Genomic DNA, 14207 nt, shown 5'->3' with positions numbered 1-14207 from the left:
CCGGGTAGCAGCACCCTAGCTTTAGGATTTCCAGCCCCAGTGCTATAGAAGCTCTAAATACAGGTTGTAGACAATTGGAAAAACAAAGTTATAAAGTGGACAGAAGGGGCACCTGGGTGGCTCAGTGGGTTAAAGCCTCTGCCTTCGGCTCAGGTCATGATCCCAGGGTCCCGGGATCGAGCCCCACATTGGGCTCTCTGCTCAGCAAGGAGCCTGCTTCATCCTCTCTCTCTGCCTGCTTCTCTGCCTACTTGTGATCTCTGTCTGTCCAATGAATAAATAAAATATTTAAAAAAAAAAATAAAGTGGACAGAATTACTGTGCAAAGGTGACCACTTGATGTTTCAGTGTGTTAATCTTCCTGATTTTTTAGTCAAATACTGGATTGTATCTATCCATGCATGTCTTTTTATAATAATGTAGTTGAGATCATAACATACGGCCTCCTGCTCTTTATGATCTGTTTTAAGTGCGGAGAAGTTGGAGGAATGAAAACTCCCGTATCCAGCAGCGGATTCTCCCATCTTCTCCCATTTTCAGCCCGTTTTAATTTTTCCCTGCTTACCCCAGAAATGTGTTTTATAGCTTTTTCCCTTTAAACCAGTATAAACCAAACCAGGGTCACCCATTTCAAAGCTTTGTTTCTTTAAAGATTAATTTTTTATTTTTTTTATTAACATATAAAGTATTATTAGCCCCAGGGGTACAGATCTGTGAATCGCCAGGTTTACACACTTCACAGCACTCACCATAGCATATACCTTCCCCAGTTTCCATCACCCAGCCACCCTCTCCCTAAACCCCCCACCCCCCGCAACCCTCAGTTTGTTTTGTGAGATTAAGAGTCTCTTATGGTTTGTCTCCCTCCCAATCCCATCACAAAGCTTTGTTTCTTTAGTCTCTCTTTGTCTAGCATGTGCCCCACACCCCTTATCCAGTTTTTTTTTTTAATTAAGATTTTATTTATTTATTTGACAGAGAGATCACAAGTAGACGGAGAGGCAGGCAGAGAGAGAGAGAGAGGGAAGCAGGCTTCTCGCTGAGCAGAGAGCCCGATGTGGGACTCGATCCCAGGACCCTGAGATCATGACCTGAGCCGAAGGCAGCGGCTTAACCCACTGAGCCACCCAGGCGCCCTCCAGTTTTTTTTAATGGAGGCATAAATACTCATGAAATTACATACGTCTTATTTGCACATCTCAATGATGTTTTGTATTTGTAAACTGTAAAATTCCTGCAAGTTTCATTTAACATCTAAGTGGGGTGATTTTTGGCCACTCGTGGTTTTATAAACAGAGCATGTCACTGTGTTAGTTTTTCTTTTGGATTGGGAGGCTGTTTCTGTTTCTTCTATTCTATCTTGGTCACTCTTGTTTTGGCCAGGGTAAGGAAAATACCTGCTTTGGTTTCGGCACCGTGGTTCCTGGCTGGGGCTGGTCGATGGGGCTCGTAGGGGCTGATTTTAGTTGTCTGTAGTGGCCTCACGATGTTAAACAGTGTACTTCACCGAGGTCACACACATGGCGCCTGCCAGGTCTCAGTAGAGTCAACGTGACTATGAAGGCCGAGTAGGTAACTTTGTACACTGAGCCAGAGTTGCCAGAAATGAACAAGTAAATGCGAGCTAGTGCAGGTATGTACCAGAGTGTTCCTGGGCTGCTCTGCATAGATCTGTACAGGGCCTCTTCAGAGCAGTTCTATCTTGGAAGCAGTGGGATCACTGGAGGGGTTGTAGCTGAGGATTCCTAATGCCCGCACGTAGCATGATACAGTGATCCCATGGAGGGCGTCACGTGGTGTGGCTGGCACAGAGCTGGTCTCCTGTCAGGTGCTGCCTACTTGGACCTTTTTTTGGACTCATTTGCCAAAGAAGGACATCCCAAATGTAACCTCTTGTACTTGCCTCACTTGGGGGAGCATCTGGAGAAACACTGTGGATTAGTTTATTTCAATATTTGTGGTTCCTTTTACCAAAGACTGTCTTCATTGACCCATAATCTTAGAGTTAGAGTGTTTTCCTACCTCCTTGACCTTGCTTCTGTTGGAATCTGGTGGGCTCTGCCCATCTCACTGATTTAAGGGGAACTGGAAAGTGTGCACTTTTATCCCTTCCATCTTGTTTTACGAGCACAGTTTTTTGTTTTCTGTTCAGCAGTGTGTCTCTTTCTTTATCCTTCCTCAGGCAGCGCTGAGGCCCGCTGAGTCAGATGTTCTGCTGGCTAGGGTGATGAAGAGATACAGATTTGTCATACAGACTAGAGGTCTGGGAAAGACCGCATAGTAAATATTTCAGGCTTTTCACCTTCTGTCACATACTCTTCTTTCTTTCTTTCCCTTAATCTTTTAAAGATAGAAAAATAATTCTTAGTTCCCCAAGTGGATCGCATTTGTCCTGTGGGCCATTGTGTGCTAGGCCTTGGTCTAGACTCAAGGTGCTATATCCTTTGGCTGGGAAAGAGGGTTTGTCTTGGTCGCAGTCTACTCTCATCCTCTGAGCAGAGCCAGGATGGTTGGGGATCCCTGTCCAGAAAAGGCAGATACCCCACAGATCTTTCCTGAGGGAGCTGGAAAGTTCTGACCAAGGCACATGGTGTAGAAACTTGGAAGGCTTGCCATTTCTTTGTTATTTTTGTTCCTTATTTCCCTTCAGTGCAGCTATAGAGGAAACTCTTAAAGGTAAGGACTCAACATGCTGGCACATTGGAGGCAGCAAGTAACATGGTTTCTGGCAAGACTGTGTCTCACTGTGCTGCTTTCGGGCATAGGATTTGAGTGCTGGCAGCTGCCAGGGGAAAGGAGAATGGGCTGCACTCGGGTATAAAGCTTAACCAGAGAAGGCGGCACAGGCAGGACTGTCTGCAGTACCTTCTGAGTACTGAAGGAGTCTTTTGGAAATCACTTCTGCCCTTTGCCTTTATCAGACCGGTAGGATCTGAGGTTTAGGCCAGACCTGGGACCAAGAATCCAGGGAGCTCATTGTCTCTCTAGGCAGAGCTGCTGATGTGCGGGGCTGGTGCTGACCCGTTCTCTGCTTCCGGCTCTAGAGTCATCCGAACAGCTGACCCCGGAGGAGGAGGCTGAGGAGACAGAGGCCTGGGCCAAGCCCCTGAGTCAACTATGGCAGAACCGACCTCCGAACTTTGAGGCCGAGAAGGAATTCAATGAGACCATGGCCCAGCAGGCCCCTCACTGCGCAGTCTGTATGATCTTTCAGACCTACCATCAGGTACGCCCCCTTTATCCTCTCTGTGTACTCAGGCCCAGCAGTCCAGAGGGAAGCCAGGTTTAACTGTGGGTACACAGAGCTTGTCACTGGTTGTCTTGGGAGAGCCTGTTCTTCTAGCGCTCTCTGCCTCATCTGTGTCCTCCTGGTCAGGCTTCTCCAGGCAGATAGTCCGGCAATGTGGGTTTTCACTAGAGAACGGTTTGCTGAAGAGAGGTGGCGGGGTGTGTGTTGTGTGTGTGTGTGTGGCTTAGCCTCGGTGGGATGCCCTGTGGCCATCCTGTGGCATTCACACTGTTCACGGAGGAATCTGTTCTCTTAGCATTCTGGTTGGTGCATGTTCCTTCCAGGCGGTTTTTCGTCCCGGCTAGTCTGGAGCACTGCGTTTCTTTACTGCAGTCTGCCAGATCCGCAGTGTTGTCGTCCTCTTGCCATTGCCACAGTGAACACGGGCAATAGTCAGAAGGAACTGGTGGGGGGGTGCAGGGAGGGAGGTGGAGAAGCATCCTCTGGTGGTTGTGGAGGCCTGGCTGCACTGAGCCTGGCGTGGCCCCAGATTGACGCTTGCCGAAGACTGGGACGTCGCACTGACATATTTTGGATTAGTAACTGGCTGTGCCTTTCCATTGACAAAAATGCAAAGCTGAAGAAATATATGTGCCCCTGCCTGTGAGACAGGCGAATGGCCTGGTGGTGCTGTCAGCAGACCCTCACTGCGTGGGTCTCAGAGCTTCAGGAGGGGCCTGTGCCTCGGGTTGACATATTTAGGGCCCTGTCCTTGGAATGGTTATAGAGCCGGCAGATCCTGGCAGTCAGGCTGTTTGCCAAGGGAAGTACGTGGGCGTAGCATTCTTTACAAAGGAACCCCGATCCGGAAGTCCCAGGTGGGGGTCCAGCCGCGTGGCAGTGCTGCAGCTCAGGTGACTCGCTGCTGTGGGCCCTGGGGGAACATCTGTTCTAGTCCAAGAGGAGTGTCTGCTCCAGGTCTTGTCCCTGGGTGGGGCCAGCCATGCGGTGCCGCACATCGGGGAGCCCGCAAGAACGACCTTGCTAACGTCTCAGCGCGTTTTATTACTACGTGGTTTGGGAAGATGGAAATCCCAATTGCCTCTTACCTCACTCCCTTTTTTCAGTTGTCCCCAGGGGCCTCTGTTTGATGCTGCTGTGAGAAATTGAATTTGAGTCATTAGCGGTAACTTCAATTAGCAGCCCTGGGATAATGGCTGTGCACCGGGAGCCGTAGCCAGAGTCCTGCCAGTAAGAGAGGCAGCTTTCTGCTGACAGAGCAGGTAGAAAGCTGGGAACACGGGCGCGTGTTCGCTGAGGGATGCACTTGCTCTCTCTCCTTAGGTCGAGTTTGGAGGCCTTAGTCAGAGCTGTGGAAACACTGCAGCTCTAGCTGTCCAGAAGCAGAGGACCAAGCCATTGATTCCAGAAATGTGCTTCACCTCCACTGGCTGCAGCACCGACATCAACCTTTCTACCCCTTACCTTGAGGAGGACGGCACCAGCCTTCTGGTTTCCTGCAAGAAGTGCAGTGTCCGCGTCCACGCCAGTGAGTGCCTCGCCTGTCGCCTGCGACCTGACCCAGGCGCCTGGGCTTGCTCAGTGCCGGTCTCACCCCATGTTGGCCTCCCTCCAACCTGCCAGTGGCCTCCCCAGGCCCTCAACTGCAGATTGCTCTTGTGTTGTTGGGGAGTTTGCTGCTGATGGACTTGGAATTGCACTGACTTTGGGGTCTACTTTGTGCTGTTCACTGGGCCTCAGATACCAGGAGGTGATTAGTCTGTGCTGCTCACTACGTGTTTAAACCAGGCAATGTACAGTCTCTGCCTTTTCGAGACTTTGGGCCACGGAGCTGTATGGGTGAGCCCTTAGGTCCCTGACTCTAGAATTCAGGGGTTTTTCTATAAGATTTGGTTGCAGCTTTCACACTGGTAGTGTATGGAAAGGAGTTGCAGGTGTACATTCTCACCCTGGCCTCTGGGTTTAATTTGCTCATCTTGGTGTCCTTGTTAGGTTGTTACGGGGTACCCCCTGCAAAGGCTTCTGAAGACTGGATGTGTTCTCGGTGTTCAGCTAATGCCCTGGAGGAGGTGAGTGGTCCACGCTGTTTTGTCTTCCCTGTGACACTTGGCTTTGCTCAGGGCCGGGCTTTTTCATGTGGACTTCATGTCTCCGGCAGTCTGCACAGTGTGCCTGGTACACAGTGATGGCAAAGAGGGCAGATTGTCAGAATAAATCCCCAGGACAGCATGGCTGCCGCCCAGCTGTGGTGGGCCATGAATGGGGTCTGGAAGCTGTGTCAGCTACATGGTGTCCGGACCCCGTAGAGGTCCTCCTGAGGACCAGCTGTAAGTCCCTTCAGAGAATCTCGCTATTGGGTTGGGTCATCAAAAGGGGCTCATGGTTCTTTTGGTAGCTTTCTCGTCATCAGCCCCTGCCCCGGAACTTAGCAGTACCTATGTAGGAGGCAGGCAGAGCCCTGTAATGCCTGCAGTTTGAGCAGAGTGTTCTTGGTGACTGCTTCCAGTTATAATTAGCAGGAACAGCGAAGAGGATTATGTTGAGTCAAGCGAATACTTGGTGTACTTTAGCCCTGGGTGGTCTCCCTGTCTTCCTGTAGGGGAGTCCTGCTTACATGGACTGTGTAGGCGAGGCCCCACATGGCCGGTAAGCCGCTTTCTTATGTGGAGGCTGCAGTTACCCAAAGGAGGCCAAGGAGAGAGCAGATTGGATGTTAATGACTTGGTGGTAACCCCCCTTCCTCCCCCTCCCTTCTTGGCAGGATTGCTGTTTGTGCTCATTACGAGGGGGAGCCCTACAGAGAGCCAATGATGACAGGTGAGTTTCCGAGTGGCGGCTCTGATGCTCTGTTCCGGAGCAGCGTGCAGAGAGGCACTGGGAGGGCAGTGGCTGTTCGTCACAGTGACTGATGGAGGGCTTGGGAAGCACATCATTGGAGCTGGAATAGCATCACCAAGACTGATTTTAAAAACGGGATGCCCAGGGGAGCCAAGCAGCCTTAGACCTTTCCAATCTAGCTTCTCTGAGGAGGAGATACGAGTGATGTCTTCCTTTGCAAGGAGCTAAGACAGACTCAGAGGTTTGGAGAGCCCGCATAGGTGATATGGAGGCTCCAGGGGCCGGACGTGAGGACAGTTACTTTATTGTAGCTGGGGCTGGTGTAGAGGTGGCTGTAGCCAGGGGCTTGTGAGCACTTGTCCACAGGCACATACCCTGGCTTAGACCTACTCTCGGAAGGAGGGTGCGTGTCCTTTGGGAGCAGAGCGGGATGTGGAGGAGAGCTCAGACTTGCCCACCTCCTGTGGAGTATGATCCACAGAAGTCTGGGCATTGTTGCTGGCAGGCAGCAGCTTTTCACCGAGCTGACCCTTTGTGCCTGGTCTCTGCTTATGCGTTCAGAGGTAGAAGCGTGAGATGGATGAAGGGCCTGCTCTGCAAAAGCTGGCTGAGTAGGGTATGGTGCCCACAAGTTAGCGGGCAGCTGGTCGTGAGTATCCTCCTTCCAGCTCCTGTCCCATGGGGACTGGAGCCCTTCTGGAGTGCAAGAGCCTCCCCCACCCTTTGTGCCATTCCAGGTAGATGACTCTTCTTGTCGCTTCCACGCCTTTAAAGACACTTGCTGCCATTTCTTAAGGCCACTGTGTTCCTCATAGTTGTGAGAGAGCACTGTTGCAGGTTCTTCCTTATTTGGAGTGGAAGTGGCTTTGCTTGAGCCTCCCGCCTTCCCTGTATATTCCTGATTCTGCCCTTGTGGGGCTGCGCCCAATCAGTCTGCTCCGGCTCCCTTGCACAGAAGCCCCACTGTGTGTGGTAGGTTTCCACTGGGCCTGGTTTCAGGGGCTCTCATCATGGTGCACATCAGTTTCTCGGAAGGTCCAGAATAGTAACTCTCCCAGGGTGTTCATTGAACAGACCCGTCAGAGTAAGGCCTGGGCCAGACCTTAATGAGTGAGGGTGCTGTGGATGAAGGGAGCAGAGGGAGAGGTTATCTCAGCCCCGGGGAAGAGTTTGGGTAAAGGCCTAGAGGGGAGATCTATGGCTACTGGCAGATAGGGCGCACGGGGAGACATTTTGAGACATTACCACCCTGCTTCTGTGGTAAAAGAGGTCTTTTATAGAGCTCTCAGATTTGTTTTCACTCCCCGAAACCTGCCCCACTCAATTAGCTATGGTTGTACCCATTTTGCAGCAGACTGGGAATGAATTTGTGGTGTGAGAAGCACAACCCTGGGCTAACCCAAGGCAGTTTTCTGGGGACCCATCCCCATACTCAGTGTGGAGACACTCCTGGTTCTTACCTTGCTGGGCCCGGGGACCTTGCAGGTGGAAGTAAGAGGCCATGTTGGGTCGGGGACGGAGCACTGTGGGCAGGCCCACCCGCTCTTGACTCTTGATAGATTTGATGAGGAGGCCGCAGGACCTTGGAGCCAGAGGTGACTGAGGTAGACTTTGCCTTTTGGCAGGTGGGTCCACGTGTCTTGTGCTGTGGCAATTTTGGAAGCAAGGTTTGTCAACATTGCCGAAAGAAGTCCAGTGGATGTGAGCAAAATTCCCCTGCCCCGCTTCAAACTGGTAAGGAAGAGATGAGTTTGGGGACTCTGTCCATCATTGCCCCATTTACATGTCTCTGGGTGGAGAGCGTAACAGTTCTGGGGGCATCCTTTCCTCCGCGTGACCCAGTGTTCCTCTTTTACCCTTGGTTTTGGTCAGAGTCTCTGAGTCACAGTATGGTTAACACTATTTCATGAGAACACAACGTGTTCAGATAGGAGTTTGGAAGAGGTGTGTGTGTCCTCTTGTTTTGGGAGGAAGGTTGCTCATTGGGCTCTGTGCATCTGGGCTGGGGAAGGGCAGAGGAGACGGCGCTGGTAGCTCCCGGAGTCCCTGGCTTGCCTCCCTCATGTTGTAGAAATGTGTCTTCTGCAAGAAGCGGAGGAAAAGGACCGCCGGCTGCTGCGTGCAGTGTTCTCACGGCCGCTGCCCGACCGCCTTCCACGTGACCTGCGCCCAGGCTGCGGGGGTGGTGATGCAGCCCGACGACTGGCCTTTTGTCGTCTTCATTACCTGCTTTCGGCACAAGATCCCCAGTCTGGAGGTGAGGGAGGATGCTGGTTTGCAATCCTCTTACCCGTCCCTACGATCATTTTCTCTGCAGGCTGTCCATTAACTGTGTCGGTAAGTATGCTCTCTGGCGTTCTGCCTTGCGGAGAGTGCTGGTGAGGAAGGGACAGAGAGGCAGCCCTGGTCCATCTCTGCTCCCTGCCTGGCACCAGACTGCTTGTGGTTGAGTCCTTGTGATTACTGTGTACTTGTTTGCCACTCCTCCTTGAGGGGCCCTAGCTTCTTAATGGGAGCACCCCTGTTCCCTAATACCATGTCCAGGACACAGCGGGGGCTTGGCAGATAGTGTGAACTGGTGGAGAGACCTCGGAGGACTTAGCCATTAATGAGCATACGGTAGACATTTTTGTGCTTCTCTAAATAGTGAAACTTGGAGAAAATTACCTGTCATCCCAGCTAGACAAGTTATGAGAGGGTTTGGGTAGAAGGTGGCAGTTGAAGTGGGACTTCAGCAGGAGGTAGGAATTGGGGCGTCTGGGTGGCTCAGTGGGTTAAGCCTCTGCCTTCGGCTCAGGTTATGATCCCAGGGTCCTGGGATCGATCCCTGCATCGGGCTCTCTGCTCAGCAGGGAGTCTGCTTCCCCCTCTCTGCCTGCCTCTCTGTCTACTTGTGATCTCTCTCTGTTAAATAAATAACTAAAATCTTAAAAAAAAAAAGGAAGTAGGAATTGTGAGAGGGAGGGCTTTCGGGGCTTCAGAAGCAGAGCGAACACGTCTCAGGAGAACAGACACGTAAGACTGGTTCTAGGAATGTGGCTGGGCTGGCGGTTGAGGCCCTGGACTGCCCTTCTTGGGAGTTTGAGTCCTCTCCTGCTAGATGAGAACTTCTCAAAAATTATGATTTTGAGCCATATTTCTTAACAGTTACTCTGGTAGTGGATTCAGAGGGGGGCCGTGTGCTCTGGGGCAGGCAGCGCTGGTGTCATGTTCATTGGTGCCCCACGCTGCGGAGTTGCCATGGGGTCTTGCGGTCAGGAGCCGGACTGTAGTTGGGGAAGTTAGAGTTGCATAAGAGTGGCCGCGATAAAGCCTATCAGCAGTACAGTGAGCACGGTAGTGCAGGACACGAGATACTGGTCTGGAGGAGCAAACCCGTCACTACCATGTGGCATCATGGCAGAGGCCTTATTGGCTGACTGGATTCTTCTTTTTCATAAAGATCTTTAACTGAGCACAAGAGATGATCAGGTGGGTGAGGAGCTCAGCAAGAGGGAAGCTATTCTTTGTGAGGGAGAGACTAGAGGGGTGGTGGGTGTGGTTGTGCTGAGCCTTCAGGGCTCAGGGGGCAGGAGTTTGGTTATGGAGGCAGGACAGTGACTTGGGGATTGCCATTGGCTCTCCGTATCCTTAAATTGGCAGCCGTAGACTCCTGGTGCTGTGAGAAAAGGGGGGACCGTTGAGTATTTCTTTCACTCTTTCACCCTTCAAATACTGACTGAGCGCCTCTTATAACATGTCAGGTTCCCGTGTCGGTGCTGGGAGTGTTCCAGTGAACCAGGCAAAACCGAGCCTGTCCTGCTACATGTAGTCGAAAGACTGGGAGAGACATGTAAACATACAGTGTATCTGATGGGGAGGAGTGTGGTAGATGAAAACATAGCAGGATAAGGGGAGTGGAAGAGGCGTAGTAAGCCACAGTGTCCATAGGTTGACACTGGGATGTGAGGGGGCCTGTGTGCAGCTGACTGGGGAACAGCATTTCCAGTAGAGGGGCCCCGCAGGGCTAAGATTGAGCTGTGGGCCTGTTCAGCACACATGCTGAGGGTCAGCAAGGCTGCCAGTGTGACAGAGCACAGTGCTTGGGGAACTCGGGGGAGAGTGGTTGGAGAGGATGCCACCAGATGCTCTGGGATACCATTTGCATCAAGGTCAAGTTCAGAATAAGAGCCAGCAGGGCCCTTAAAGTCCCTGGTCACAAGCAGCTGAGGACCTCTGGGGAACCTTGACTGTTGTGCTGTAGCTCTGAGGGTAGAGCTCGTGCTGAGATGAGCATGGAGCAGTGTCTGGGGCCCTGGGCTCGGGTCTCCTGAGGAGTATCCACCCTGTTGTGTCTGAGCTGTGTGCAGGAGTGGGTGCGGGAATAGGTCCGTGTCAGGCAGCAGTAAGGAAGTGACAAAGGTCTCTTCTGGGAGACAGTCTGGGGTAAGGGAACTAGGCGGGCCGTGTAAGACAGTATGGACCGGGAATTTAGGAGGTGCTGCATTTATGGAGGAGAACGGGATGCTAGTGTTTCATAGCATCCCTGTAGAGGTGTGGGTATCTGAAAAGTCCAGGTCCACCTGCCACCCTTAGTCCTTTTTACATTTTCATTTCCGTGCTCGTCTCTCCCTGGGAAAGAAAAACCAACTGATCTTGGTCCCCATTTTCCAGTCCTGTCAACTGGATGTGGGAGTAACCTCCACCTCTGTTTTTCCCAGCGTGCCAAGGGGGCCTTGCAGAGCATCACCGCTGGCCAGAAGGTCATTAGCAAGCACAAGAATGGGCGCTTCTACCAGTGTGAGGTGGTCAGGCTCACCACCGAGACCTTCTATGAAGTCAACTTTGATGATGGTTCCTTCAGTGACAATCTCTATCCCGAGGACATAGTGGTAATGTCTGCGAGGAGCTGCTTGGGTGGTCTGGGATGGGGGTGTTTCTAGGTCTGGCTGGCAGACTGACTGTGTGCCTGCCTGCCATTTCTAGCCAGGCCTGAAGTTCCATCGGTCTTTCCCTGAACAGAAAGGAGCATTTGTGTTGGTCTTTCCTCACCAAGAAAATTGTGTGCTGCTGGGCTACCCTGCTCCGTCTAGAAGCTCACAGGAATCTTTGTTTTCTGCTGTACTTTGCAACGTGCTTCTTTAGTCTAAGCCATCCTTGCAAGGGGCTGTAAGGCAGTGCAAGAGCGCAGGCAGTGGAATCTGACTGGGGGGCCAAGACCAGCTTGTTTGCTTATCAGTAGCTGTGTGAGTTTGGAGAATTAGCCAACTCTCTTTCCTGTCTGTGCCCTCTTAGTAGACATAGAATCTGGTTTGGTTCTTTTTTTTTATTTTTTATTTTTTAAAAGATTTTATTTTTTTATTTATTTGACAGAGAAATCACAAGTAGGCAGAGAGGCAGGCAGAGAGAGGGGGAAGCAGGCTCCCTGCGGAGCAGAGATCCCGATGTGGGGCTCGATCTCAGGACCCTGAGATCATGATCTGAGCCGAAGGCAGAGGCCTAACTCACTGAGCCACCTAGGCGCCCCTTGGTTTGGTTCTTTATAGGTGACGGCTTCCGGGCCAAGTAGGAACTACTTAGGAGCTATCCCTGGCCTGCTTAAGTTATTGACAACCGACACCCACACTTCTAGGTTTCCTGGCTCAGTATTGAGGACTTAGTTCAAGTTTCCCTTATCCTCACTCTGCCTTTTCGTATGTTAGACTGAGCACCAAGGTAGAGGGATAAAGCTACTTCTACCTTTAACAAATCTGGTATTTCCCACCTTTATACTGCATTAGCAACCTAGTTGCTAAAACCACATTCATTAGTTACAAGGTAGACTTAAGTCACAGTAAAGATGGTGTTAATAGTATCTGTGGCAGTAGAATAGGTGTAACTTACCAAGCTTTTCTAGTCTACCAGGCGCTATACTAAATGCTTCATGGCAGGTGTCTATCTCACTTTTCATACCAGTTCTGAGAAGCCGGTGGCGGTATCTCTAATTTACAAATCTGTGACCTCAGGACTCTGTTTCTAAAAGTTACTGAGGACCCCACAGGTTTTGTTTTTTTTTTTGGGGGGGGGGGGTAATGTCTATCAGCGTTTATTGGAAATTAAAATGGAGATAACTGATTTAAAATAATCCTTTTTTTTTTTTTTTTTTTTTAAATGGGGCGCCTGGGTGGCTCAGTGGGTTAAAGCCTCTGCCTTCAGCTCAGGTCATGATCCCAGGGTCCTGGGATCGAGCCCCGCATCAGGCTCTCTGCTCCTCAGGGAGCCTGCTTCCTCCTCTCTCTCTGCCTGCCTCTCTGCCTACTTCTGATCTCTCTCTGTCAAATAAATAAAATCTTTTAAAAAAAAATTAAAAAAAAAATAAAATAATCCTTTTTTTTTTTTTTTTTAAATGGGGTGTCTGGGTGGCTCAATTGGTTAAGCACCTGCCTTCGGCTCAGGTCATGATCCCAGGGTGCTAGGATCAAGCCCCACGTTGGGCTTCCTGCTCAGTGGGGAGCCTGCTTCTCCCTCTGCCTCTGCTGCTCCCTCTGCTTATGCTATCTCTTTCTCTGTCAAATAAATAAATAAAATCTTTTTTAAATAAATAAAATCTTAAAACAATCTGGGTTTTTTAATTGAAAAGTAACCATTTTAAAGAATATTAGAGGGAGGAATTCTATTTTTCTACAATTCTGCAAATCTCCTTATTCTTTTAAGATTTTTATTTATAAGTAATTTTTACACTCAACATGGGGCTCAAACTCATGACCTTGAGATCGAGTCTCGTGCTCTACTGGCTGAGCCAGCCAGGCACCCCAGATTCTGCAAATCTCTTTAATGTTGTATCTTCATTCCGTTGTGATGTATTGTTTTGGTTAAAAGTATATGAAGAAAATTCAGTGTCACACAGTTCTGTAGTAAATGGAAGGGGGAGGAGTGTTTTAATAGCCTTTCATACCATTGTGATTATTCTTTGGGTACTATACCAAAAGTCAATGAGGAGTGGCTTCTTAAAAGTTAGTTGCTGGGTGGAATCTGAAAGTAGGTAAGTGAACTTATATTAAAATCCACTGGCTTATGTTGCACTGAGAATGAATCTTTACTTATGCCTAATTTCATAACATCATACATTGTGTATTTAGAAAGTACTCATGCATTAGACTATGAAGATCTTCCAAATGTTAATTTTTTTTTAAGATTTTATTTATGTATTTGACAGAGATCACAAGTAGGCAGAGAGGCAGGCAGAGAGAGAGAGAGAGAGAGGAGGCAACAGGCTCCTCGCTGAGCAGAGAGTCTGATGCGGGGCTCAATCCCAGGACCCTGGGATCACGACTTGAACCGAAGGCAGAGATTTTAACCCACTGAGCCACCCAGGTGCCCCTAAATGTTAAATTTTTATTATACAGTATCAAAAACCACATTTATGGGGCGCTTGGGTGGCTCAGTGGGTTAAAGCCTCTGCCTTCAGCTCAGGTCGTGATCCCAAGGTCCTGGGATCGAGCCCCACATAGGGCTCTCTGCTCGGCAGGGAGCCTGCTTCCCCCCCCCCCCCCCCTGCCTGCCTCTCTGTCTACTTGTGATCTTTGTCTGTCAAATAAATAAATAAAATCTTTAAAAAAAAACCAACAGGGGCACCTGGGTGGCTCAGTGGGTTAAAACCTCTGCCTTTGGCTCAGGTCATGATCTCAGGATCCTGGGATCGAGCCCCACATCGGGCTCTCTGTTCCGCAGGGAGCCTGCTTCCTCCTCTCTCTCTCTGCCTGCCTCTCTGCCTACTTGTGGTCTCTGTCTGTCAAGTAAATAAATAAAATCTTTAAAAAAAAAAACCCAACATACCACATTTATTAATATAACTGCTCAGAAATAAATTTATTTATTTAAATGATTTTTTTTTTTTTTTAAGTAATCTCCATACCCAACATGGGGCTTGAATCTACGACTCCGAGATCAAGAGTCACATGCTTCACCTGGTGCCCCTCAGAAGTATCTTTAAATTTGGCAAAGCTTCAAGCTTAGTGTGGTGATACAACTTCCCTGGAGTTCTAATTTTTCTAAAAGCTTAAGTTTTATTATTGGCAGTACTATGACTTCTTTTCCTTGAAGTGACAGGCTTATTTCATTCGTTTCCAAGAGGATGTCTGCCAGTACTCAAGTCTGAATA

At 49.8% G+C, this 14207-nt stretch overlaps 1 protein-coding gene across 2 annotated transcripts in view; it reads left to right on the top strand.

Annotated features, from left to right (window-relative positions):
* The window catches only part of KDM4A (lysine demethylase 4A), a 48802-nt gene that overhangs the window by 30295 nt on the left and 4300 nt on the right, over positions 1–14207 (top strand). For both annotated transcript variants that reach the window (XM_047727344.1, XM_047727343.1), the window contains exons 13-19: positions 3045–3226; positions 4574–4778; positions 5243–5319; positions 6012–6067; positions 7714–7822; positions 8160–8345; positions 10789–10959. In XM_047727344.1, the coding sequence (XP_047583300.1) occupies positions 3045–3226; positions 4574–4778; positions 5243–5319; positions 6012–6067; positions 7714–7822; positions 8160–8345; positions 10789–10959 (986 nt within the window). The remainder of the gene's footprint in view (positions 1–3044; positions 3227–4573; positions 4779–5242; positions 5320–6011; positions 6068–7713; positions 7823–8159; positions 8346–10788; positions 10960–14207) is intronic.

This window comes from Lutra lutra, chromosome 4, assembly GCF_902655055.1.
Source record: "Lutra lutra chromosome 4, mLutLut1.2, whole genome shotgun sequence".
Classification (NCBI taxonomy): Eukaryota; Metazoa; Chordata; class Mammalia; order Carnivora; family Mustelidae; genus Lutra; species Lutra lutra.
The sequence above is the reverse complement of the archived record's forward strand: the minus strand, read 5'-3'. Positions and strand labels throughout refer to the sequence as shown.